General features: G+C 53.5%; 2 protein-coding genes across 4 annotated transcripts in view; one reads left to right on the top strand and one right to left on the bottom strand.

Moving 5' to 3' along the window:
* The window catches only part of ENG (endoglin), a 30,577-nt gene extending 13,214 nt beyond the window's left edge, over nucleotides 1-17,363 (top strand). The window contains exons 3-15 of the mRNA XM_040225182.1: nucleotides 4,702-4,842; nucleotides 7,655-7,817; nucleotides 8,722-8,881; nucleotides 9,188-9,317; nucleotides 9,767-9,941; nucleotides 10,202-10,344; nucleotides 12,530-12,667; nucleotides 12,889-12,927; nucleotides 13,537-13,653; nucleotides 13,985-14,236; nucleotides 15,289-15,343; nucleotides 16,345-16,446; nucleotides 16,573-17,363. Of these exons, the coding sequence (XP_040081116.1) occupies nucleotides 4,702-4,842; nucleotides 7,655-7,817; nucleotides 8,722-8,881; nucleotides 9,188-9,317; nucleotides 9,767-9,941; nucleotides 10,202-10,344; nucleotides 12,530-12,667; nucleotides 12,889-12,927; nucleotides 13,537-13,653; nucleotides 13,985-14,236; nucleotides 15,289-15,343; nucleotides 16,345-16,446; nucleotides 16,573-16,697 (1,740 nt within the window). The 3' untranslated portion in view covers nucleotides 16,698-17,363. The remainder of the gene's footprint in view (nucleotides 1-4,701; nucleotides 4,843-7,654; nucleotides 7,818-8,721; nucleotides 8,882-9,187; nucleotides 9,318-9,766; nucleotides 9,942-10,201; nucleotides 10,345-12,529; nucleotides 12,668-12,888; nucleotides 12,928-13,536; nucleotides 13,654-13,984; nucleotides 14,237-15,288; nucleotides 15,344-16,344; nucleotides 16,447-16,572) is intronic.
* Nucleotides 17,364-18,108: 745 nt separating this feature from the next.
* FPGS (folylpolyglutamate synthase) overlaps nucleotides 18,109-26,833 on the bottom strand; it is a 28,202-nt gene continuing 19,477 nt past the window's right edge. For all 3 annotated transcript variants that reach the window (XM_040225187.1, XM_040225186.1, XM_040225185.1), the window contains exons 5-15: nucleotides 24,114-24,228; nucleotides 23,885-23,965; nucleotides 23,694-23,755; nucleotides 23,517-23,619; nucleotides 23,126-23,203; nucleotides 22,757-22,904; nucleotides 22,553-22,642; nucleotides 21,379-21,529; nucleotides 20,985-21,060; nucleotides 19,715-19,781; nucleotides 18,109-18,933 (exon numbers count right to left, since the gene is read on the bottom strand). In XM_040225187.1, coding sequence (XP_040081121.1) covers nucleotides 18,524-18,933; nucleotides 19,715-19,781; nucleotides 20,985-21,060; nucleotides 21,379-21,529; nucleotides 22,553-22,642; nucleotides 22,757-22,904; nucleotides 23,126-23,203; nucleotides 23,517-23,619; nucleotides 23,694-23,755; nucleotides 23,885-23,965; nucleotides 24,114-24,228 — 1,381 coding nt within the window. In that variant the 3' untranslated portion in view covers nucleotides 18,109-18,523. The remainder of the gene's footprint in view (nucleotides 18,934-19,714; nucleotides 19,782-20,984; nucleotides 21,061-21,378; nucleotides 21,530-22,552; nucleotides 22,643-22,756; nucleotides 22,905-23,125; nucleotides 23,204-23,516; nucleotides 23,620-23,693; nucleotides 23,756-23,884; nucleotides 23,966-24,113; nucleotides 24,229-26,833) is intronic.

The following is a 26,833-nucleotide window of genomic DNA, read 5'->3' as shown; positions in this document are numbered from 1 at the left end:
TGGGTGGATGGATGGATGGATGGTTGGTTGGATTGGTGGATGTGGTGGATGGTTGGATTGGTGGGTCAGTATTGGAAGGAAGGGGAAATGTAACTGTGTATAAGCATTTGCTGATTGGCCACCTCCATGAGGTTAGCAGTGTTACTGGTTGTTTGGGGGTGTTAGTCTTGTTCTCCGCCAAGCTCCTGGAGGACAGAGTTGTGCCCTCTTTCCTGTCTCCCATTAAGAGCATAGCAGCCCCGGGCCGGGCCCAGTGCTATTCTCCCCGACAGACAAAGAAACTGGGGAGGTAGAAATGACATGGGCTGATCAGGAACCCTCAGCTGGGGAGAGTGGCGTGCCTCCCGAGGGGGTTCTGGAAGCCCACTCTGTAGCCACCTGGCTGGAGACTGACTCCCAGATGCCAAACACTGGGAGCCCCAAGGAGGCAAACGGAATCAAAGAGCCATATAATACTGAGCCTACACAGATGGGGAGACTGAGGCCCAGAGAGGGGCTGTTGCAGGGAGGCCTGACTGGTCCCAATTCAGCCAACAGCTGCCCAGCCCACATGCCCACCTCCTTAGCCCCTAAACTGTGGCCCTCCTCTGGATGAGCGAGCAGGGAGGGAATGGCAGGTCGAGAAAGCCAATCACTGCCATGTGTTTGGCTGGATGTTGGACCACCCGCTTTTCAGGCAGAATGTCACTGAATCCTCACAAATCTATGAAGTAGGTATATCATTCAGTCCATTTTCCAGATCAGGAAGCTGAGGCCCAGAGACAGGAAGTAACTGCCCAGGGCCACAGGCTAATGACTGAGCCCAGGTTTGACTTCAGGTCCGTCTGGCTTTGACGCCCTTCGCCTGCTACCCTGCCTGTAAGTCTGACTCCACTGGGGTGAGCAAAGGGACGGCCGGCTCCAATCTGGCCGGCTCCAGTCTGGCCCTAGGAGGGTGGGGGCTGCAGGCAGGCCCGAGGCTCCACTCCTAGAAGAATTGCTGGAAGCGACTTTCTATAAGTGGCTACTAGCGCTCAGGGCCTCCCCAATGAAATCCCCCTTCCCGCCACTGACTGCTGGGCCGACAATGGCAACTGTGGGCCAGAGGCACAAAAATAGAAACGTGGTCTCCCACCCACTGGTTCAGGGAAGGGGCCGGGCAGGCCCCGGACGGCCCAGGTTGCAGAACTGGGGGCGAGGGCGTGACTGGCCTGCCCACCTCAGCTGGGCTCCCAGAATTCCCAGGATGCCACAGGGAAGACTGGGAGCTTGGGATAGGGGACAAGGCAGGCCCCTTTCTTCACCTTTGGGCTCGGGGCTGGGAGGAAAGAGGGAAGTCTGCGTGTGAGTGACTGTGTTGATGAGTCAGGGCCACGGGATGGAAGTGTTTGCTATGGAAACCCTGGCTGGGTTTTTCTGGTAACCAGCTGGCCTTTGAGCTCGAGCCGGGAGCTCCGAGACCCCTGGAAGCCCAGCTCTCCAGCCTCCCTGACTTTCGACAGGGCTCATTTGCTGTGTGGCCCTGGCCCCTGCCTGCCTCTCTTTGGGCCTCAGCCCACACTCATCCTCCCTCCGCACCTCTAACTCTACAGGGAGGGAGTTGGTGACGAGGGAGTGGAGGGGGTGGTGCGAGAGCCCTGGGAGCAGAGCTGAGTGTCATGACACATGTCACGAAGCTCCAGTCTCCTAACCCCCTCACCCTCAGCATGGCCCGACGCTGACCTCTACTTCTCTTCTTTAACTTCCTTTATCCAAAGCCTCACTTGGTTTCGGTTTCCACTCTGTCCTATCCCTGTTTTGCAGATGGGGAAACTAAGGCACAATCGGGGACAGTTACTGTGGGGTGCAACAGGCATGGATGGTCACAGGGCTCTTTCCTTCCACCTCGGGGGCTGTGCTCTCAGCCTGGGGCATCCACCGAAGGGCAGAGGAGGGATTATTCTCCTTGTCCGCAGCAGCCGTGGCACCTCCTAACCATAGGACCCATCTATTCGCCATGCATGGGCCGTGAGGTTCACTCCTCTCGGGGAGGACAGACAGGTGGGGCTGGACAGTGATGAACTGTGGGGCAGTCTGGGGAGTGGCAGGGTTGAGAGGGAGGACACGGTCCAGGCATGCTGCCCAGGGGTCCAGGCACCCACTCTGGCACCACGCTGACGGGTACTGGGTGTCTGACTTCACCACTCACTTAGGCAGGGGCCCTCCCTGTGCCCAGCTGCTACATCTGTGAAACGGGAGAATTCCTGACCCTGCTTCGATAAGAGCTTGTGCAACACACACACAGCATAGGGCTGGGCATGCCTTAGACTGAACCCCGTGAAAGTACTGATATTTGATTGTCGTATTTTAATAACTTTATTGTGAAAACATCTGCCCACTTAAAGTGTACAGTTGAGGTGTTTTGATCATATATACAGAGCTGTGAAATCATATTTGATGGTTCAAGCTAATAATACATAGGCAGTTAGGTAATGAAGCTGGGATGGGTCCATTCTTGATGATTCAGACAAAGCAGCAATGCCTGGGCCTTTCCTGACAACACCAAGGTGGGTCTCCCTTCACTTCAGTTAATTTCAAGAACTGATCACAATCCTGGAACAAAATGTCAGCTCTGACATTTGGAGTGATATTTCTTATTTTGCCAAAATATATTAAATCCAATATTTAATCCATAAAGTGTTTAGAATGTACACTATTTTTTAAAATTGATGACACAAGATATTTCAAAACCCCAAAGTTATAAACCCATTAGAAAACAGAAATTAATAAAAAATGTGAACTTACACAAACATAAATTCAAGATATATCACTCTACTATAAACTAGCATAAAAGTGATCATTCAAAAATAAGCAACCTAATAGCTCACTAAAATGAAAAAAATATTTATGAGACATTGAAAATGAAATATTATTTGCTTTTATTTTGTTTCAAAGAGCAAACTTACAAAGCATGATCACGGTGTCATTATTAGGTAGTGGAAATATTTCTGGGCAGATTTTCCAGCTGAAACACTCTGGCTGTCTGACATTAGTTGGGGAAATGGCCAGGAGATAATTAGAAGTTAAATCTAAAAACTTTCCACTGATGGCTTCATCTTGAAATATCTGTCTCCTTTTTGTTAAGTTTAAGGAGATATGGGGGAGCGGTGTTCAGCTTTTTGTCTCTTTGGAGAGAGATTGCCAGCTTTTGTGAACAGCTGGAGTTTGTGTTTCAGTCAAATGTTTCCATCTGTCTTTGTCCTTATAAGTCCAAGGCAGGGCTTCTGACGCTTACACCTGTCTCAGTTTCAGGAGTCACCTGTTCATGCTCCATTGGTTCAGAAAGTCTCTGAGCACAGCGGGGGTTCTTCTTTCTTTCTTTCTGGCTGTGCTGGGTCTTCACTGTGGCACGCAGGCTTCTTCTTGTTGTGGTGCGTGGACTTGTCTAGTTGTGGCTAGTGGGCTTAGTTGCCCCAAAGCATGTGGGATCTTAGTTTCTCCAACAAGAGATCGAACCCATGTCCTCTGCATTGGAAGGTGGATTCTTAACCACTGGACCACCAGGGAAGGCCCAAAGAAGTCTATTCTTGCAACAGAAACTTTGCCTTGTGGATTGCTGTGTTCTTTTTCTTTCTGGGAATAAAGAGGTATAGAAAAACATGATGAGGTAGGATAGTAGTTGAGAGTAGAGGCCTGCCTAGGTCTAGATCTTAGTTCCATACTTACATGCTGTGTGTGGTCATGGACAAATGGCTTCACCTCTCTGTGCCCTGTTTCTTCATCTGTAAGGGAGAATAACAATGGTACCTTCCTCTTAGGGTTGTCATGAGATTAAATGAGTCAATGTGTAAAGCACTTAGAACAGTCCAAGCACTTAGGAAGCACTATATAAATGTTAGGTATTAGTTGTTATTGTTGTTGTTATGAAAGCATTCTAAATACATACACCATGATCAATTAAATTTTTTAATGCAGTCAGTACCTCTCGAGACAGAAATGATTTCAACTTCACATTTCTTATAAAATACCAAAATAATGGTATTACTCAACAAAACATGAGTATTTAGTACTTTAAAATAGTAAGGCAAATAGGAATACTGCAACAGGGGAGCAGAGTTTGATGCCTCAACACTGCTGCCCTGGAACAGAGAAAGGGCACACGGTGTGCTCTAAAGTCACACAGGCTGGTTCACAGCAGGTCTTTAATGGAAATAATAAACCTCAACTGACTACCAAATAAAGTTCAGGCTCATTGCATTTATTTATTTTAAAATATTTATTTATTTGGCTGCCCCAGGTGTTAGTTGTATCATGTGAACTCTTAGTTTCGACATGTGGGATATAGTGCCCTGACCAGGGATTGAACCCAGGCTTCCTGCATTGGAGGCATGGAGTCTTAGCCACTGGACCACTAGGGAAGTCCCAGGCATTTTATTTTAAATATAGCAGTGTGTACATGTCAATTTCAAACTCGCAATCTATCCCTTCCTCTGATCATTAAAAAAAAAAGTCTCCTTGGATTTGCTGAGACTCATCTTTCATTTGTTTAGCAAATATTTTCTGGGTACCTGCCCAAGGGCCAGGCACTATGCCGGGCTCTGGAAGACAGGAGTGGACAAGCTGGGCAGGGAGAATGAAATGGAAGCTGACAGTAAATGAGTCAACGCTGCTGACCTGGGTGGCACACAGCCTTTGCAGCCTGACTGATCTGTGTATGTGTCTCTCCCCTTGCCCCCATCCCAGGACATGTCAATGCTGGAGCTGACTCTCCAGACATCCAAGCAAAGTGGCATCCGGCCCCGAGAGGTGCTGCTGATTCTCAGCGTGAACAAATCCATCTTCCTGAAATTGCAGGCACCAGGAATCCCACTCCAGCTGGCCTATGTGAGTGTGTTACCTCCAACCGCAGCCTCAGGCACGGGCTTTGGGAGGCCCCTGCTGTCCACCTCTGTGAGCCAGGGTCCCCTGCTTCTCTTTTTCTTTCTGAGATTACTCACCAGGGCCCTTCCTGGTGAACCCCATGGGGCCCTGCCAGAGAGAACACAAAGGGCAACAGAACCTGGGGAAAAGAACACAAACCCGGAGGTGGGAATCAAACGCAGGAGGCGATGTATGTGTGTGTGCACATGCTCAGTCGTAGTCGTGTCCAACTCTTTGGGACCCCATGAACTATAGCCAGCCAGGCGCCTTTGTCCATGGAATTTTCCAGGCAAGAATGCTGTAGTGGGTTGCTATTTCCTCCTCCAGGGGACCTTCCTGACTCAGGGATCAAACCTGCGTCTCCTGCACTGGCAGGCAGATTCCTTACCACTGAGCCACCTGGGAAGCGCTCAGGCTGATGCACAAATGGGCCAAGTCCAACCCTCTCTCATAGCCTCAGTTTTCCCATCTGTCCAGTGAGAGAACTGGGCTCACTGATATTCCTCCATAAAATAACCTTGTCACTGTCTTTGAAAAAGTTTACAAGACGTAAATGTAAAAATATTCAAGCACAGACAAAAAAAGGCCAGAAAGAAACCTAACAATGTGTTAACAGTAGTTCTGGCTGGGGAGAGGGATGAGGAACAGAGATCTGCTTTGTTCTTTTCACTGTATTGAATTTGCAAGATTTGCTATAATTTACATGGCCTAGATTGGAGAAAAATTATTTTTTAAAAAATTCCAACTTTAAATGTCAGACACATCCACCAGAGAGAGAGAAGGTCCACTGGCTGGGACCACAGCCAGGGGGCCTCAGGGCTGGAGGAGGTAGGGTGGGCCGGGTGCACGGCCTCGTTCACGTTTAAGGCCCTGGGAGGTAGCCCCCCACCACACCCCACGCAGCAGCTGTTGTTTACAGCCAGAAAAAGCAGAGGGGAGAGAGCCGGAGCTCGGGGGAGAGCAATGAAAACAAGTGGGAGCGAGACACAGAAAGAAATATGGAAACGGAAAGAGGGCCGGCCTGTTGTGGGAGGAACGACTCTGAGAGACTAAGAGTTCGAGGAGGGGCAGAGGAGGAGGGGACCTGAAGGCAGGCCCCGGTCCCGGGCTGCCTGGGACGCGGGCCTAGACAGCGAGAGAAGCTGAGGGGGCGCGCGACTGGCGGCAGGAAGCGCAGAGTCAGGCGGAGCGGGCCGGCATGGAAGCCCCCGACCCCTCGGGAGGGCAGGCCGAACGCAGCCAACCGGGAGGACGGAGCGGGACCGACCCCGCGGCTCCCAGAGCGGGCAACGTTCTTCCCCCTTCCCATTCCCGGACCCTCTGGCGGCCCAGCCCCGGACTCGAGGCCCGGCGGGGCTCTGGCTGACGCAGGGCACATGAAAAGCGCCCGCCCGCCGGGCCGGAAGGTCGCGGCGGCCGCCGGCTCCGGCCTCGGCCACGCCTTCAGCCCCGGGGCTAAGAATACACGGGCCCGGGAGAGGGGGCGGATGGACCGCCCGAGCCGCGCGCGACCTCGGCCCGCAGCTTCCGGAGCCGGCCCCAAACAGCCGGAGCCTGGACGCTTCTGGAGAGGCCAAGAGTCTCACCGGGGGAGGGCGCAGAACTCTGTATCAGACCCGGCGCCAAGAGCCTGACAAATGCCCTTTAATCCCTATTACATTCCCATTTTACAGAGCTGACCCGGAGGGTCAGATGGTAAAAGTCCTCCCCCACCCCACCCAACCCAACTCTCTAGCTCTAAACGACTCCCCCAGCCCTTCCATGGGGTGGGGGTGGGCACTGGGCTCCTCACCCAGGTCCTCATCACTTTGCCCCCTTGTTAAAGTCCTGCTCCATTGCAAGTGGACCTTTCTATGATGTCTTGCCTGTTTCCACTGTCAGGCAGTCCCCCCTTAGTATCTAGCCTGAAGCTCTCATGCTTCTGCTGCTTCAGCGTAATGGCCAGTCCATGGCCCCAGCAGCTTCCTATGAATCATTCGACTTCTACCCCAGGAAGTCTTTCCTATTTCCTTCTCTAGCCCACCAGAGTTTCTGCTGAGGCATGGGCAGTGGAGGCAGTGAGGTGCTGCAGCCACCCAGATTCTCATCTCTGTTCATTCAAGGGAACTGTCTTGCTCCTTTTGTTTCTTATAGAATAATATCCTCTGTCTTCTGTTGTTTCAAATGACTTGAGGCATGACTGGTTTCTGGATAGTAAGATCCACCAGAGCAGGGACCAGTTGTTTGTCTTTCATTCACTCATTTACTCATCATGTCTTCTATCTTCCCTTCTCCATTTCCATGTGCGGGGAGCACCTGCCGTGTGCCAGGTGTCAGGATGAAGCTGCCATGTCAGGATCTTCATTGCTGGTCTCAAGACCCAGCACACAGTTAGACCAATATTTCTTAGTGCCTACTGTGTGTCAAGCCCCATGCAGGGGTGGCCAAGCCAGCCACTGTCCCTCACAAGAGTGTGGGGAAAACCGACATGAGCCTCACGATAAGTGCGGACTGAATGAGGATGCTTATGGAGGGGTGGGAGGGTGATGGATGAACTTGGATGTGTGTCCACCCAGCCCCTGAGGTGTGGAAAAGAGATGGGGCAGATCTGGCTCTGAGGGGCCCTAGTTAGGGGCCTGTGGGCTGGCTTCGGCTCCACCAGCCTCAGCCTCCTCAGCCCTGGCCTTCTCTGCTCAGCCAACTAGCTGCCTCCCCCAGTTATCTCCTGACATCTGGCGTGGGACAGAAGGCATTCAGGCCCAGGGACAGCGTCCTGAGCTGCCAAATGTCTCCCCAGGACTCCAAACTGGTCTTTCACGAGGCCCTAGATGCCAACACCACACAGCTGCCATCCTTCACCACCAAGGACCAGCTCCTCAACTGGGCGAATACAAAGGGTCCAATCGCCTCTGTTGCTGAGCTGAACAACCCGCAAAGCATCCTCCTTCGTCTGGACCAAGGTCTGCCTCCCTAGTAGCCTCTCTGGGTTCAGGACTCCACTCTTGAGGAATCTGGATTTCTCTGTCTCATTCCTCGGATGTGGGCACTAAGGCACCAAGACAATATGTGATTTGCCCTGGGTCACTTAGGACAGTGGTTACCCTTTCATCAAATGTTAGATTGAACCCTGTGAAACTGCTGCCATTTGTCAGTCTCTTGACCTACAAAAACAGCACTTTCATATTATTTATTGTGTCCCTGGTATGTGCCAAGCCCTATGCCAGGCATCTGGGGACCCTGTGGGGACAAACCCAGATCTTGCCCTCCTGGAGTTGGCACTATGGTAGGAAGATGATAAAAGACAGGTATACAAATTCTGTAATTTCAGGTCATGGTAAATACTCTAAGAAGGATAAAAGGGGGATGATGTACAGGGAGTTGCTGGGTTGCATCCCTAACGTACGCCATGGTTTTATACCTTAAATAAAATGTGTGTTGACAGATGAGGAAAGAGAGGCCAGGGACTTGCCCTGGGTCACTCTGCTGTAAGTGGATTTGAGCCCGGGTCCTCCCAAGCCCCCACTCTTAGCTGCTCCCTCCTGCCTGCATGCATGCTAAGTCGCTTCTGTTGTGTCTCTTTGCGACCCCATGGACTGTACCCCACCAGCCCCCTCTGTCCATGGGGTTCTCCAGGCAAGAATACTGGAGTGGATTGCCATTTCCTTCTCCAGGGGGATCTTCCTGACCCAGGGATTGAACCCCTGTCTCAGGTCTCCTGCATTGGCTGGAGAGTTATTTTTTTTAAACCCTAGCGCCACCTGGAAGCCATCCTGCCTGCCCCACCATTACTGTGGGAGAGGGTGGGCCTGTGTATTAGATGCTAGGCTGCTCCAAGAGGAGACAGAGGTGCGCTTATCTCCGCAGCCTCGAACTCACCGTTCTCCTGCAATCTGGAACCCCAGAAGGACATGGGCCACAGGCTCGAATGGAGCCCGAAAGCCTCGATCCGGGGCTGCCGCTTGGAAGGTGTGCCTGGCCACAAGGAGGCGCACATCCTGAGGATCCTACCGGGCCCAGAGGCCGGGTAAGGGTGCCAGCCCCGCCAGCCCCACCAGCCCCACCCTCTATAAAGCCCCGCTTCTGTCCAAGCCTTAGCCCCGCCCCGGCCTGGTTAGAGAACTGTCACCCCCGCCTATATCTGGGCCCCGCCCATTTCCACGCTCACCCGACAGACCCAGGACCAACCAGGTTAGGAGCGCAGCTGCTGCTCAACCGACCCCAGGTCTTGCTCTGGCCCGGCAATTCCTGGTCAGGCTCCCCGACACTGCCCCACACCCCGCACTACAGCCCTCGCTGATGCGGAGGGGGGTCCGTCTCCCCCCACATCCAGGCCCCGGACAGTGACTGTGAAGTTGGAGCTGACCTGTGCTTGGAGAGATACTGACGCCGCCGTGCTCATCCTTCAGGGTCCACCCTACGTGTCCTGGTTAATCGACGCCAACCACAACATGCAGATCTGGGTGAGCTGCTTTGAGAGCCACACAGCCCCGTTCAGATCTTCCCGAGGCTCCTCAAAGAAAAAACCCAAACTTCCTGCACCATCACCCCAGCCCTGGGCCTTTATACACGATGATCCTTCTGCCCTCTGTGCTCTACCTATTCTTCCTTCAGACCTTCACCTAGATGGCACCTCCTCCAGGAAGCCTTCCATGATCCCTTAGAGAGGCCCCCTAACCCAGCCCACCGCATCAGGGAAGTTTCCTGGAGAGGTGAACTCCAAGCTGAGTTGAAAGACAGACAGGAACCAGTAGATGAGGGGAGATGGTCCAGGCAGGGGAAACAGCAGGAGCAGAAGAGAGCCTGACTGAGGCCTGGCAGACCCTGGCCAGCCTGCCGGCTCACCTTGCCAGGCTGTGTGGCCCCTGACCGTGTCCATAGCTCCCTGCTCTGCCTCTCTCCCTGTCATTAGGCCACTGGTGCATACTCCTTGAAGATCTTTCCAGATAGGATCAACCCTGGCTTCCAGCTCCCAAACACAACCCAAGGCCTGCTGGGAGAGGCCCGGAGGCTCAACGCCAGCGTAGTGGCATCCTTCGTGGAGCTCCCTCTGGCCAGTGATGTCTCTCTGCAGACCCACAGCTGTGGTGAGCGCCTGCCTCCCTTCCCTTGTCCCCCTCGCCCCGCCCCCCGCCACAACCTCCCTTCCCTGGCCCTCTCCTGGGATCTATTGCTACGTCCAGATGCTGTGTGAACGGGGAAAGTTGCAGCAGCTGGTGGGAGCCCCATATTCCTCATGTGCATCTCAGGAATGCTGAGAGTACCTAGCTAGAGAGGTGCTGAGCACCTCAGAGCACAGTGAGCCCCACAGTGACTGTCTGCGGGGGCCCCCTCTGCTACCCCACAGGCAGTGGGCTGCAGCCCTCACCCACACCGGTGGAGATCACCACTCCCAATAAGGTCTGCAACCAGGAGCTACTTCTGACCCTGATCCAGCCCAAGTGCTCCAGCGATGGCATGACTCTGGTACTCAAGAAAGATCTCATTTCGGTAAGGGAGCTCCTGGCCTCCAGTCCAGCTGACACGGGTAACTGGTCCTTCTTCCGTCCTAATCCAGGAAGGAGGACCAATCACATTCCTCTACAAACCTTAGTTTTTCCACCTGTAGAATGGGCTTGATAATGGTCCCTAGCAGGTGGTAAGGATTACAGCAGGTCTCACGACCTCACCTGGTGTGGAGCAATGTGTTAGGTGCTTAGTCGTGTTTGACTGTTTGTGATCCCATGGACTGTTACCCGCCAGGCTCCTCTGTCCATGGAATTCTGCAGGCAAGAATACTGGAGTGGGTAGCCATTCCCTTCTCCAGGAGATCTTCCTGACCCAGAGACTGAGCCCACATCTCCCGTGTGTCCTACATTGCAGGCGGATTCTTTACTGCTGAACCACCGGGGAAGCCTTATGTACTTAATACTGAAAGTGACAGTGTTAGTTGCTCAGTCACATCCGACTCTTTACGACCCCATGGACTGTAGCCCTCCAGGCTCCTGTGTCCATGAAATTCTCCAGGCAAGAATACTGTTGTGGGTAGCGATTCCATTCTCTAGGGGATCTTCCTGACCTAGGGACTCCTGCATTGCAAGCATATTCGTCACCCTCTGAGCCACTAGGAAAGCCCAAGTTCATATGTACTTAATGATATCACTTTAAAAACACATTCGATCCCATCATATTGAGATGCCATAATTAGCTCCTCCTCCCTCATTAGACATTTGGGTGTTTTCAATTCTGTAATATTATAAATATGCAGGAAGTGTCATTGTGCATGAAATTCTTCTATAAATAGAATTGTTTTCTTAAGATAAGTTTCCACATCAGTGAGATTGCTGGGTCAAAAATGAGGGAACATTCTGGAAATTTTGAAACTTGTTGCCAACTCGCTTTCCAAAAGTTGATTCCAATTTTCACTGCTGATTAATAAGAACACTTTGACTCTCTCTCCAAATTATTGTGATTTTTTGTCTAAAAAACCTCGCTGATGTGGGAGGTAGAACCTTGTCTTCCATTCTTGTTTGAGTTTCTACTTTGATTAGTAAGTAGTGAGTGTGGACTTGATACCGTGTGACTGAATAATAATCAAAGTCTCTGTAACTCTGTGACTTGGTATTTTTCTTCTTAAAAAAAATTTTTTTTTTCAATTGGAGGATAATTGCTTTACAGCCTTGTGTTGATTTCTGCCGTACAACAACATGAATCAACCATAAGTATACATATGCTCCCTCCCTCTTGAGCCTCCCTCCTTTGGTATTTTTCTTATTTCTTTTTTTTCCCCCTTGATTATTTCTATAAGCTTTTTACATGAAGAAAGACATTTGTGGCCCTTTGAAATAATCTCTCCTGGTTTGTTATCATTCTTTAAATTTTCGCCAGAGTGTTCCTTAATTTGGGGGATGTTTGAAAATATTCGGCTATCCTAGCTGGCCATCTTCTCCTTTGTGATTTTTTTCTAGTCTTTCTGAGGCAGGAAATCTCTCTGCCAGAGTCTTGATGAGTCATGCATGTTCTCAGGGATTTTTAGAATGACATTTAACTCTATGTCCATGTGGAAGTGTTTTGGGGTATGTGGTATCAGGGCCAAGGTGAAGCTCCTTCTGTCTGCAGCCCGTCTCCCCCTTATCTGCCTCTACCTGGCCCAGCAGATGTCTGGGAGGTGGCAGAGGTGGTGCAGGGATCAGCAATGGCTGGCATTACCGCCATGCAGTCCCAAGGGGCCTGGATGCCATACACTGTGATCCACTGATCTTTGGAACATTACTCTCAAGTTAAAAAGAATATTCTAGGTCTATAAATATATGCACAGATAGATGTCTGTGATTTATTATTCAGTGAGAAAACTAAGCTAAAGCCTGAAAGACAGTATGATGCCATTTGTTTAAAATGAGGGGGAAAAAACCAAACCCACACAATTTCTCTGAATGCATATGTCTAGAACACACTCATGATGTCACAGATATTATTGCTAGATACAGAAGTGTGTCAAGTTCAGGAAAAGTAGTAACTCTTAAATGCTGTAGGATGATGAGACCTAATAAAAATGGGGATGGGAGCAGAGGCATAGCTGTGATTTGAGACCCCTGGGGTGTGGTCAGTCCTTGGTGCTGGGGTGGGATGGACAGGCCCTGGGGAGCCCTGTGCCTCCTGACGGCGCCTCCCCCACACCCCCCGCAACCTTGCCCAGACTCTGCTATGCACCATCATAAGCCTGACCTTCTGGGACTCCAGCTGCCAAGCTGAGGAAACAGAAGATGAGTTTATCTTGAGCAGTGGCTACTCCAGCTGTGGCATGGAAGTGATGGAAAATGTGGTCAGTAACGAGGTAAGACCTGGGGTGGGAAAAAGGGATGGTGCCCCCTCCAGGTGCCTCCTGGACCTTCCAGGCAGAGAGGCTTTGGGGAAAGGGGGTGTGGTGCTCAGTAGGAAGACAAGCTTCGCCATTGGTTGACTCAGTTTCCCCATCCAAAAAAATGGGTGCGTTGGGTGGGATACCTTCTGGCCTCCTCTTGGGCTCTGACCAGCTCCTTGGCTCTCTTCCTGCAGGTGGTCATCAGACTCCTGTCAAGCTCATCACCGCAGCGGGTGAGATGGACGGTCAACATGCTAACCCATGTGGTCTGGGGGGAGCAGGCCTCAGGAGACTCAGGCCCTGATCCTGGCAAGCCAACGTGTCTCCAGTGTGCCCCCGTCTCCCCCTCTGTGCAATGGGGGCAGTACTGTTCAGAGTCATGTTCTCAGTCTCTCAAGTCAGAGGGTTCAAGCACGAATCGGTTGCATGGCCTTGGGCAAATCACATAAGCTTTCAGGGCCCAAAGATCCTGTTAATAGGAGGATAAGAAAGGAATCCCCTATGGCATGAGCTGTCACCATGAGGAGACATGGAAAGAACACAGGTCTTGTGAGGAGCAAGTTCTTTTTCTGGCTGTGTGGCTTGTGGGATCTTAGTCCCCCAACCAGGGACTCAGATCGGACACCGGGCCTTCAACAGCAAAGGCACAGAATCCTAACTGCTGGACTGCCAGGGAATTCCTGAGAGCAAGTTCTTGATAAATATCAGTTGTGGTGGGGAAGGGGGAGGTTTAAGGTGAGGAGCGTCACGCAACAACTCTGGATCATGACTCCTGCTCCCACCCCTTAGCTTTCTCACTGGGTGCCTCCCAGACCCACCAAGCCCCCCTCCCATCCCCACAGAGAAAAGTGCGGTGCATCAACACGGACAGCCTCTCCCTCCAGCTGGGCCTCTACCTCAGCCCGCACTTCCTCCAAGCCTCCAACACCATCGAGCTGGGCCAGCAGGGCTTTGTGCAGGTACCGGACTTGGACTTGACCGCTCAGGCCTGCCGCCTCCTGGGATTTCTCAGAGCCTTTCTTTCTCCCCAGTGGAACTTGACTTCCTAGGGGGAGGAAGGGGCCAGCCTGATGCAGGGTTGTAGGGGTGGGAGAGCTGAGGCAGAGCTCAGACACTGGTTGGAATGTCACTTCTTCCTCCTCCTTTGCTCCAGGCAGGCCAGTAACTGTCCTTCCACCATCAAAGTTCCCGAGCAAGAACTCTAGAACTCTAGCTTATTTCACGAGAACAGGTAAGGTGGAGAGTTATGAGTTACTGACCGGGCTTCGGTCCCCTTACGTACCCATGCAGGTGAGCGTGTCCCCATCCATCCCTGAGCTCATGATCCAGCTGGAGAGCTGCCAACTGAACCTGGGGCCTGACATGGAAATCGTGGAACTCATCCAGGGCCAGGAAGCCAAAAGCAGCTGCGTGAGCCTGCTGTCCCCGAGCCCTAGTGGTGACATACGCTTCAGCTTCCTCCTCCGTGGCTACATGGTGCCCATGCCCACGACTGGCATCCTCAGCTGCTCTGTGACCATGCATCCCAGGATTCGGTCCCTGGTGAGTGGAGGCCGGGCCCAGCCCAGCTTCAAAGGTGGCTTCTGGGTCTGGCGTTTCCAGGAAGGGATGTGATAGACCAGGAGGATGTGGAACCAGTGGGCGAAAGACAGCCACAGGCAGACATGTGGCCTCTGGGTACCAAGGGGACTCTTTCTGCCACCTGACAGCCTTTGGATGGCTGTTCTATGTCTTGGGACATTGGTCGGATATGCAGCTGCAACCACTATCCATCTGTCCATCCATCTATCCATCTATTATTTCACCCATCTCTCTGTCTTCCCACCATCCCATTCAGTCATCATTTATTAGCTGATGCTTCTCTCCATCCCACCCAGTCATTCATCCAGAGTCTGTCCATCAGCTCAGTCATCCATCCATCCTTCTGCAGTCACACCCAGTCATCATCCATCAATCCATCCACCCAGGAATCCATCCACCCACCCATCTTATTCATATAGTATGATCACCATGGTAATCTCAACAAACAAGAGACATCAGGGAAGAGGGTTAGTACAAAGGACACAAAATTCTGATTTTCTGCACTTACTGGTCACAACACTTCACCATCCAGTATATACCAGTTCTTAAACACTGGGCCCTGGACACACACACATACACACACACAGTCATCCCCAAGCCCTTGCATGCAAAAGGGTCTTCAGGATAAGAAGCTTCTATGGTTGTATGAAGCTGGAGAAGCCTCGGGGACCACTCCTGAGTGGGCTCTCCCTAGGCCACAGTGAGCCTGGGCTTCTGGGCATTCACAAGGATAATGGATGGAGTGCCCCCATAATCCTCATGGGAGTCGGGAGCCTTTCAGGAACTCACAGGAAGCACACCAGGAGCAGCCCAGAATTGTCTGGCTGCCACCCTTCCACAGCACAGATCTGCCAGCATTTGCCCAGAGGCCCCCAGCCAGAAGGTGGTGCAGATGGGGCTCAGAGTCAAGGCCCCAGGGTGGGCTGTGGCAGGCCAGGGTCACAGAGACAGGGAGGAAGCCTGGAGCTGCCTCTCAAAGACTTGCCATACCCTGGGCTCTCTTCCTCCTCCAGGAAGTACACAAGACTGTCTCCACACGCCTGAACATCATCAGCACCGGCCTGCATGGTGAGTTCTATGTCTCCCCGGGATTCCAGGGGCTGAGGTCAGAGTGGGGTGCAATGGACGCTCAGAGGACCCCAGAGAGCAGGGTCCACAGCTACATCTTCCACATGGAGAGCATTTGCTTGTGACCACTCCACGGGACCATATGCCAGGCCTTTGGCTCTTCTTGATCCCCAGGGTGGCTGGCTGACCTTGCTGGGGGACGGAGCCTTCTGGAATCGGGACTGGACAGGACTTGGGGGCAGTGCTGGCCTCTCCTTCCCTGAGACCCCTAGTGTGGAGGATGCCCCTCAGCCCAGCTCCCCCAGCCTGTCTTAGTTCCCCCTGGGCCCAGGTGCCCCCTGGGCAGAAGAGTCCCTGACACTGAATGCAGGTGGGAGAAGCATCAGCCCCTTGGCCATCCCACCTGGGCCCGGATGGAACCCCTACGCCCAGCCTACAATCAAGAAGGCAGGCTAATGACCCCATGGCGGGGATGGGAACTCAGAGGCCTACGGCAGGCTGCCTGGCCCATAGTCAGACAGACATCAGGAGTGCAGAGAGTGAAGCTTGGGAAAACCCAAGAAGAGAGCTGAAGGGCCTTCAGGGGCGCTCTGGCTTCTACTTTGGTAGCGGGCTCAGAGAAGAGTAGGGACTGACCTAAGGTCACACAGCGGGACTCTGGACTCCCAGGCCCCACTCACACTTTGCTCAGATTATACCATCCAGCCTCCCTAAAAATGTATCTCTACCAGCCTCAGGAGTCAGAGGCATGGCCCCAAAGGCCTGGCTGGGCCCTTCTGGGGGGATGCTCATAGCAACACAACTTCATGCCACGTGTGGGTGTGATGATCCCATTGGCTAGATGAGGAAATGGGTTCAGAGAAGTCAGGGTCAGTGGCTGAGCTGAGACTGGCACTAAAACCTGCACTCCTGGCTGGCACAACAGGGTGGGGAGTGGGGGTGGAAGTTGCAGGGAGGAGACGGCGGTGCTGACCGCAGCCATCCTGTCCTTGGTGGTGCAGACAAAGGCCTGGTCCTGCCTGCTGTGCTGGGCATCACCTTTGGCGCCTTCCTCATTGGGGCCCTGCTCACCGCCGCGCTCTGGTACATCTACTCGCACACGCGTGAGTATCCCAGGCCCCCACAGTGAGTGCTCAGGTCCCCTCCATCACCACCTGGGGGAGCCCAGCACAGTCTCTGGGGCAGTGGGGACCCCTGGCCGGGGCCCTGACCTCCACCCCTGCCCCCAGGTCACCCCGGCAAGCGGGAGCCCGTGGTGGCGGTGGCTGCCCCGGCCTCCTCGGAGAGCAGTAGCACCAACCACAGCATCGGGAGCACCCAGAGCACCCCCTGCTCCACCAGCAGCATGGCGTAGTGCCCAGCCAGCCCTCGCCCAGCGGGAGAGACTGAGCAGCCACCAGCTGGGAACCACTGGCCGTGGACTTATCCCGGGACCCCAGCCCCTCCACTTGACCAAGGATGAACCCTGCCCTCTGCACCCGCCCCTGCTGCCTCCCTCCCAGAGGCCTGCCGCCAGTGGGAGCACCAGCTCGGAACGCCTTGGGGTCCCCCCACCCCAGCCCAACGAACCTTCAAACCCAGAGGGCCTGGGGTGCAGCTGCCCGGGACTGCAGAGTGAGAGTCCACTGCCCTGCACGTCCACATTGCTGTAAACACCCAAGAAAGTCCCTGTCATTGTAACCTGGATCCAGCACTCGGTGACCCAGGCCGGGCAGGAGTTGAGAACTCCAGGACTCAGTCCAGCCCACCCAGGCTGATGGCGCCTACTCTGTGGAAACCAAGCCAGCACAGAGCCACCTGCATCTGCTTCCAGCGGTCTCCGCATCAGAACTGGCATGACTCTGGCGGAAACAGAAGCCTAGGGGTACCCAGCCTGGGAGTGGAGTCAGGGAGCCTAGCTCCTCCCTGCAACTGTCACACAGAGACACTCCCCCCATTTCCCCCCAACCCCAACCCAGGCAGTCTGTCCTGGGTCCTCCCCTATATACTCACCACCAATAAATCAGACCATGAAACCAGAGCTGGGCTGGGCTGGAAGGGGAGGGGCACCTATACCAGGGAGAGGGGTGACTGTTCTGGGTTCAAATCCTGGGTTCAAATCCCACTTCTGGGCTGTGTGACTGTGGACAGGTCCCATGGCTTCTTTAAGCCAGCCACCGTTCTCTTATCTGTGAAACGGGTGTGGGAATTTGTGATCACAAGGTCCCTGTGTTTACCATATGGTCAAGGGACACCAATCCATCCTTTTCATTTCACAGACAGGCCGCCTGAGGCTCAGAGGGAGGGACTTGTCCAGGCAACACAACCTGGGCTCCTATGCAGGCCAGTTCTTGGACCAGCCATAGTCCTCATCCCCCTATTATCTGCTGAGGGAGCTAGAGGTCAAGAGTCATTCAAATGTTTGTGTGTTAGTTGCTTGGTTGTGTCTGACTCCAAGCGACTCCATGGACTGTAGTCTACCAGGGTCCTCTGTCCATGGGATTCTCCAGGCAAGAATACTGGAGTGGGTAACCATTCCTTTCTCCAGGGGATCTTCCCAACCTAGGGATTGAACCCAGGTCTCCTGCATTACAGGCAAATTCTTTACCATCTGAGCCACCCGGGAAGCCCATCAAATGTTTAGCCAATGCTTTTAAAAATTTTATTTGGCCGCACCATGCAGCATGTGGGATCTTAGTTAGCCAGGGATCGAACCCACGTCCTCTACATTGGAACTGCAGAGTCTTAAAATCACTGGACTATCATGGAAGTCCCAGACAATAACAAAAAGTTCAAAGCTTTAAATCATTTCAGCCACCCTCTGCGCCCTGGGAACCCCAGGCAGGGACCCTCTCCTTTCCCAGGAGACCACTGGGAGGAGGAAATCTATCAACCAGCAGCCAACAGCTGGCAGGGCCCCAGGCGGGCCTGAGACAGGAAGCAGGCAGGGTAGGTAGGAGTAGAGACTGGCTGGACGGTCCGGTGTGCTCCAACAGCTGGAGAACCAGGAAGAACAGGCTAGGGGCATCCGGGGCTCAGAGAGAGAGCTCAGCATCCTGCCTCCAACTCTCTATTTCACTGCCTAGAGCCCAAGACCCTGGGTCAGTCTAGACAGAATCAGGAAGGCACAAAAGGCAAATAGTTTAGGAGTTCATGGGAGATGCAGGGCAAACGCCCATCCTCTCCACCCCACTGTCTGGGCTACTGGGACAGGGAGGGCTCCAGCAGCTTCAGGACACCGCCCACCAGGTGCAGGCTGCCTGTGACCAGCACGTGGACAGCGGCAGCCTCTTGGAATACCATGGCCCCACTGGATGCCACAGGGTGGGCGAGGAGGCCCCGTGGGGGACTGGGCAGCTGAAAGACAGGGTCCCGGCCTTGGGTGATCCACTGCAAGGCGTGGGAGATGCAGCTGAAGACGAGGGAGCTGGCACCGTGGGTGTGGGGTGGGTGAGGCGCCAGCAGCAGAGAGGCAGGCCCACCCTGCTCCTGGCCGGGCGTGCTCCAGGGGTCCAGGCTGGCCTGCTCCTCATGCAGGCGACTCCAGTGCTGTTGGTGGGTGAGGCAGCGGAGCAGCACCTGGTCCAGTGTCACTGTGAAGTTCTGTTGGTCTGCGGGGCACAGGGACGGACACATCAGTGAGGCAGCCCAGGGTGGGGGAGGGGAAGCATGCCGTGAGCCCCTGCTCAATGCCAGGCTCTATACAAGCACTGTCCGTCCTTAGCGCTGAGGAAACGGAGGCTGGGAAAGTTCGGTGACTGCCCTTTGTCACAGAGCTGGTGAGAAACAGGCCCAGGCAGTTTAGCTTCAATGCCAGGGCTTCTGCCCACGGAGCACCTCTTTCTGCCCTAACTCACTGCCTTCCCAGACTATCCCCCATGCCATCTGACGTGGGGCCTGGACCCCATGCCATCTGACGTGGGGCCTGGAGATCTCTATTTTTTAGATTATTTAAAAAAAAAAACAACTTTTTACATAACCCACAGTAAAAAAGAATACATTTTATAATATTAACCCAGGACTCACATGTGTACACGTATACGTCTGGAAGAGAATGTCATCAGACAGTACCCACCCTTAATTTTGTGCAAGACACACTGACACTCTCTATTCTATATAAAATGCTGGTTGAGACCCACTAAGCTGATTTCAGGAACCATCACTGGGTTGTAACCTGCATTTTGAAAACTAGTTTCCCCGATAATTCCTTTTCAGTATTGTAGTCACATGCAACATTCAAAATGTACCAAAGGGTATTGATTTATACAATGAAACAAATCTAGTTCCTACCCAAGACCTCCAGTTTAAAAGCCCCCACTGCCACCAACACAGCAATCCACCTCAGGGCCCTCTGCCGCCTGCCCACCCCAGGGACCATGCCTGTCAACTCACCTGCATTGTCTGTTGATGCCATCTCTACCAGGTTAGGGCAGAAAATGGCATAGTCAAACTGGCAGGGCTAGAAGGCCAAAGGGAGAAGCTCAGTGTCAGGGCCTGAGAGGAGGCCCCCCACCTTGACTTCCACACAGCACCCCCAGAGTCCACATCCATGTCCCCATCTCTAGAGACGCCCCCCGCTCCACGCCCAGCTGAACTGGAACACTGCTGCATAAACCCACCCACAGCACTTCCATGACCCCTGCCTCCCCATCTACCTCAGTGTACCCCATATGGCCTGTGGCCTGGGCAGCATGGCCCAACACAGACAGGGAGACAGACTGGAGGGGGCGTGCACATTGGCTTAAGGTGACCCATCTACTGAGCACAAAGGAGCGAGGTTGTGGATATGAAGGACAGATTTAGCATCCAGGTCTATGAAATGGGAAACGATCCCTAGGAACCCTTTCAGCCTTGACAGCCAGGGCAGACTCAGTTTCCCTGGGCACAGTGGGGCCCCTCCCTCTATGCTTAATAGTCCAGTGACCACTTAAACCAAACTTTATTATTTTTTTAATCTTTTCAAGTTAGTGCTTTTATTATTTTAGGGTAAATCCCCAGAAGTGGAATTGCCAGATCATATAACATACCAGTTTTTACCTTTTTGAGAAACCTTTCTGTTATTATCCTATTATTATCCATAGCTGCTGTGAAATGATATCCCACTAACAGTTCATAGGTGTTCCCTTTTGTCTCCATCCTCTCCAGTGCTTACTTTCTCTTGTCTTTTTGATGACTGCCATTCTAACAGGTGTGAGATAATAATCTGGCATGTTGAGTACACTCTCATATACTTATGGGCCATCTATGTTCTATGTGTCTTCTTGGATAAACCAAAGTTTAGAAGCAGGTATCATAGTAACATCTCTGTTTTATGACGAGGCAAACTGAGGCTCAGCGAAATGCCATCTCTTATCCAGGGTCACATGCCAGTGGCTGAAGGGAACCTGACAAGTGAATCCGCAGCCTGCACCTCACACCACTTACCTGGTCCTGCCCATAATCCTGGTCTTGAGTGTGACCACGGAGGAGAATGCGGGCAGTGACCCGTGACTTGACTTCCCTGTGCCCAGTGCTTTTATAACACAGTTCAGGAGGGGAATGAGCAATCAGTGCCATTCTCCAGCTGAGGAAACAGGCACAGGGATGAAGGCACGGCTGCTGGGGGTCAAAGCCAGCACCCGAGCTGGCCTCCCTGCTGCCCATACTCCAGCCAGTTCCTCACCTGCAGCACCTTCAGCAGGGCCGCGGAATCCCGGTCCCCAGTGGAGTTGAAGAGCAAGACGCGCACCTCGGACCCGCTGGGAGAGGGAAGGGTTAGAGGCGGGGGAGGGGAGGCCAGAGAGGTGACACCTCCCACCGCTTCTCCGCGGGCCCCGCCCCATCCTTCCTCCAGAAACTGCCTCTCCTCCGCTACTGTCCCCGTCTGACCCTGTCCCCTCGTCCCGCCCCACTCGTCCCCAAGGTCCCTCCCCTCCCCACTGACCCAGCCTCGGCCTTGCGTATGCTCCACCCCCTTCAAGGCCCCGCCCCTCTCCACAGACCAAGCCCCGCCCCATCCTTCCCCGATGTCCCGCCCCCTCCCCTGTGTCCCCGCACTGCCTCTGCCCCCTGCTCACCTGCCCGGCCGCTCACAGCGGTGTAGCGCCTGGCGGAACCAGCGCACGCAGGCCTGCATGCTGCTGGTGGTGTGCGCGCCGTCCAGGTACCAGGTAAGGGGCCCGCGCCGCAGCAACTGCGTCCGACCTGGCCACTCCGTGTGCCGAAGCCCTGGGGTTGGGGAGCAAGGCAGTCCTCCAGGCGCAGCCCCGAGGCAGCCCTCCCGTATTCTCCCACTCCGGTCCTCAACTAACTGCTTGCCCGCACGCAGAGCCCTCGTTACTCGCCACTCTGATCGGCCCAGAAGCTTCTGGTTGGGCCCAAATCGCTGGGATTAACTGTTTGGCTGCCTTATCGGGTGGAATCTTCCAGGAGGCCCTGAGAGGGGGGCTGCTGTCATATATTAGTCCCAAAATGCAGGCAGAGAACCCTGACTCAGAGAGATTAGTTCACAGAGCGAGTGAGTCCTGGGCTTGTGTGCTCAGTTGCTTCAGTTGCATCAGACACTTTGCGACCCCCTGGACTTGTAGCCTGCCAGGCTCCTCTGTCCATGGGATTTCCCAGGCAAGAGTACTGGAGTGGGTTGCTGTTTCCTTCTCCAAGGGGAGCTTCCCGACCCTGGCATTAAACCTGTGTTTGCCACGTCTCCTGCATTGCAGGCATATTCGGCACCGTTGAGCCCCCAGGGAAGCCCCAAGTCCTGGAGCTGGGATGTAACCCCCTGGCTCCAGGACTGTCTCACGGCCCTGACACAGGGCCTGGCACACAGTGGTCTCCCTGGTACCATCTGCTGAAGGGCTTTAACAGCCACGAGGTCCTACTATGTGCTGAAAGCTTTGAGGGGAAGCAGGAAACCTGAAGAGTATCATTGTCCTCAAGACCCTAATGGTCTCCTGATGATGACAAGCATAATAGTTCTGGCAGCTACCACGGGCCAGCCAGACACTTTATCCCATATCCACCAGGCTCTGGACTCAGTCCTTTAGTGACAGCACCTCTCAGTGGATCTTATCATGGTCTCATTTGGCAGATGGGCAAACGGGTTCAGAGAGACTTCACGGACTCCAAGTGCGGGAAGCTTGCTGCCTTCAGCAGAGTCCTTTCTCTTAAGGCACCATTGGCCCCACCTCTCTAATAAGAGACCAAAAGAAAACACCTGAAGGGGGCCCAGCTGGGCAGGAAGGTCCAACTCACCCTGCTGCATGAGGGGCGTGGGCTGGAACACAGGTGCTGGGGGCAGCTGCCCCGGGAGGCTGGGCCTGGATGCCTTCAGCTCCCCAGCATCTGGCAGGGAAGGGAAGGGAGAGGGAGGGCTTCAGTGGGCTCGGTCCTCACCTCTAAGGGCCCTCAGAGGCAGGTCCACCTGTCCCCTGCCCACCCACTGACCTGCCCACTTACCCTGGTAACCTTTCTGCTGCAGCCAGCAGCGGGCCAGCTGCAAGGCCAGGGCAGCATTGGACCGCTGGTGCTCTCCCTCCAGGCCCAGGGTCAGCGGTGGCCCCCCTTCCTCCAGGGCTAGTAGTGGTGGGCACAGGTAGAGGGGACACTGCAGGGGCGGTGGGCAGCAGCTGCTCAGGGGCTGGCCCTCCCTGATGCCATCAGCCCTTCCATCTACCAGAACCCACTGACCGGAACCCACCAAACCCTGTTCCTAGAATCGAGATGCACCCTAGCTGGATGAACACAGATGAGCAAACCGAGGGCCCAGAGGATAAAGTGCCTCCCCAGTCAGTCCTCCTCCGCCCCCGGCAGTTCCTTCAGACTCACTGAGACCTGCTGAGCCCTGTCCCTTAGCACTGCCAGCGGCTCGTCAGGCTGGAGCACGGTGAAGGCAGGGACGCCACTCTGTGCAGGACACAAAGAGTGAGCCAGGGGCGCCCAGGGTGCTCCACCGCCCATCTCTGGCCCCCACATCCCTGGTTCTGGGAAGCCCATTTAGCCTTCCCCCAGTGGACCTTTGGGAACCCCTGGATGGGGAGACTGAGGCCAGAGATGGGGCTCAACTTGTTCCAGTCCCACACAGAGCTCCCAAGAGAATCCAGACCCCACTGATTCCAGGACCTAATTCTGAGTCAAGACACAAATGAGCACCCCTCCCCTTCCCTGAATCTTGAGGGCCAGGGTCAGGCCATCCATTTACCTCCCCTCCCCAGGTCACCTTAAAAATGCCCCCTTTCTGCCATGCGATCTTCTCCATCGTGTCCCCCAGAAGGCCAGTGTGGTCAATGCCAAGAGAGGTGATCCCGCACACCACAGGCTTCCTGCAGGAAATGAAAGGGCCAGGATGCCCCTGGGCTCCTGGCCACCATCCCTCTCCCCAAGCCATCGGCCTCACCTGATGATGTTGGTGCAGTCGTAAGCCCCACCGATGCCTACTTCCACCACTGCCAGGTCCACCTACGGAGGATCAGAAGGCATGGCAGGGGGCACAGGGACTCCTGGACGCCGCATGGGAGCCCTTAGCCTGCTGAGATTCCTCTTCCCAAGGTCTGGAACACAGGGTTTTGGGGAGGGGGCCACACACACCTTCTCTTGGAGGAAGACGTGGAAGGCCATGAGCGTGAGGAAGCGGAAGTAGCCAGGCATGGAGACACAGCTACTGTCGTCCTGTGGACAGGATCACGTCAGAGCTCGGGGCCACTGCAGCCTCTGTGCTGGGGGAGACGGTCTCCTGGGATGCGCAGCGCCCTTTGGGTCTACCCACCCACTTGAGGTCCCCTACCCTGGCCATCCACCAGCCCTCTGGCACAGGCACCTTGGTTTCCTCCAGCCGGTGGTAGAGGCGCCAGAAATGCTTGGTGAAGAGCTCGGAGCTTATGGGCTGCCCGTTGATGCGGATCCGCTCACGCACCTGCACCAGGTGAGGAGAGCTGTCGAAAGACCCAGGGTCATCAGGTAACTCCCTTCCCGAGACCCCCAGGCTGCCCCCGCCCCCCGCCCCGTAGTCAGACCTGTCTTTTGGAAAAACAAATCAGGCTATGTGCTGTCCTGCTGAAAACCCTTCTCGCTCCTCATCTCCGCCTTCTAGGCCCCAGCGGGGCTGGTTCCACTGGCCTCCGTGCCTCACCTCTCCTGCATCCCTTGGGAGGTCCCTGTGCCCCAGCCCCTCTGGACTATTTTTTAGCTCCTCCAGCCCTGCTTCCTCCCACCCCTGCCCACATACTTTCTATCTCCAGGCCTACCTGTGGACCTGCCCACTACACAGATCTCAAGTAAGACCACTCCTCCAGCAGAGAGAAAGGATCCTCCCCACCAGTCTGGTCAGGAACGCTCTCTGGGCTCCTATAGCACCGCCCCCAGCAGCCCACACCCTTCAGCCACTCTGCCAACATCTGTCCCCATAATGTGTGTCTGTCTTCCTGCCCTTGAGGACAAGGCCTCATCAGCTGTGTTCAAGTTGCAGCCCCAGACTGGCCCATGAGGCCACATGGACCCAAGTTGAAGGCTGGTTTTTAACCCCTCAAATTATTTTAGATGAGAGATTTGGGGCTTCTATTTGAATCCTCAAAGACCCTCTCATATTATGAATCCTCTCCATTTCTCTATTTTGAACAAAGAACTCTGGAGGGAAAACACACTGATCTGAAAGGACCTCAGTCAGCTGGTTTCAGTTGCTTACAGAGGTCACTTGATAGAACTGGTAAAATAAAAGGAGGCACACATCTTGAATGCCCCAAGCCGAAGGAATGAAACCTGAGCGATTCACTGGCATGTTAATTCCACTGCTTTGCCAGTGATGGGTTTAAGAAAGGCACATATAGCTTCAGGAAGAGGGACCCCTATCTATCCCCACCAGCTCACTCCAATCCTCTGGTGTGATTTTAGATGCTTGAATGTGGCCAAGATGGGGCGCTGCCCAGCGGGCAAAGCAGCGGCTGAGGCTGGCACAGCGATAGGGTTCCCTTCTGCTGCCCACTAGGGAGACCTCGACAGGGGCATCATACCCTATGCTTACTGTCTAAGCCCTTACTAGCCAGGCTTTTTGCTCCTTATGGCAAAGATACCCTAACTGATAAATATTTCTATGTGATTTAAAAACTGTGTAAGGAATTTAAGTTAATAAAAAGATATCTGAGGGGGCTTTCCTGATAGTCCAGTGGTTAAGAATCTGCCTTGCAATGCATGGGACACTGGTTCGATCGCTGGTCTGGGAAGATCCCACATGCTGCAGAACAACCAAGCCCATGCACCAATTATTGAGCCTGAGTGCGGCCACTGCTGAAGCCTGCGTGCCCTAAAGCCTGTGTTCCACAAGAAAAGCAACTGCAATGAGAAGCCCCCACACCACAACAAAGCGTAGCCCCTGCTTGCCGCAACTAGAGCAAGCCCGCACAGCAGTGATGAAGACCCACCACAGCCAATAAATAATAAATAAATCTTAAAAATATATATATAATAATCCCTTAGAAGAAATGGAGTAGCCATCAGTTCACAAAAGAGTCCCAAATGCAGTACTTGGATGCAGTCTCAAAAATGACAGAGTGATCTCTGTTCCTTTCCAAGGGAAACTAGTCAATATCACAGTAATCCAAGTCTATGTCCCGACCAGTAATGCTGAAGAAGCTGAAGTTGAACGTTTCTATGAAGACCTACAAGACCTTTTAGAACTAACACCCCCAAAAGATGTCCTTTTCATTATAGGGGACTGGAATGCAAAAGTAGCAAGTCAAGAAACACCTGGAGTAACAGGCAAATTCGGCCTTGAAGTACAGAATGAAGCAGGGCAAAGGCTAATAGAGTTTTGCCAAGAGAACACTCTGGTCATAGCAAACACCCTCTTCCAACAACACAAGAGAATACTCTATACATGGACATCACCAGATGGCCAACACCGAAATCAGATTGATTATATTCTTTGCAGCCAAAGATGGAGAAGCTCTATACAGTCAGCAAAAACAAGACCGGGAGCTGACTGTGGCTCAGATCATGAACTCCTTATTGCCAAATTCAGACTGAAATTGAAGAAAGTGGGGAAAACCACTAGACCATTCAGGTATGACCTAAATCAAATCCCTTATGATTATACAGTGAAAGTGAGAAATAGATTTAAGGGACTAGATCTGATAGACAGTGCCTGATGAACTACGGACAGAGGTTTGTGACATTGTACAGGAGACGGGGATCAAGACCATCCCCATGAAGAGAAATGCAAAAAAGCAAAATGGCTGTCTGAGGAGGCCTTACAAATAGCTGTGAAAAGAAGAGAAGCAAAAAGCAAAGGAGAAAAGGAAAGATATACCCACTGGAATGCAGAGTTCCAAAGAATAGCAAGGAGAGCTACGAAAGCCTTCCTCAGTGATCAGTGCAAAGAAATAGAGGAACACAATAGAATGGGAAAAAGTAGAGATCTCTTCAAGAAAATTAGAGTATCAAGGGAACATCTCATGCAAAGATGGGCTCGATAAAGGACAGAAATGGTATGGACCTAACAGAAGCAGAAGATGTTAAGAAGAGATGGCAAGAATACACAGAACT

This window comes from Oryx dammah, unplaced genomic scaffold (assembly GCF_014754425.2).
Source record: "Oryx dammah isolate SB20612 unplaced genomic scaffold, SCBI_Odam_1.1 HiC_scaffold_25, whole genome shotgun sequence".
Lineage (NCBI taxonomy): Eukaryota > Metazoa > Chordata > Mammalia > Artiodactyla > Bovidae > Oryx > Oryx dammah.
Note: the sequence above shows the minus strand (reverse complement) of the source record. Positions and strands in the feature narration are given on the sequence as shown.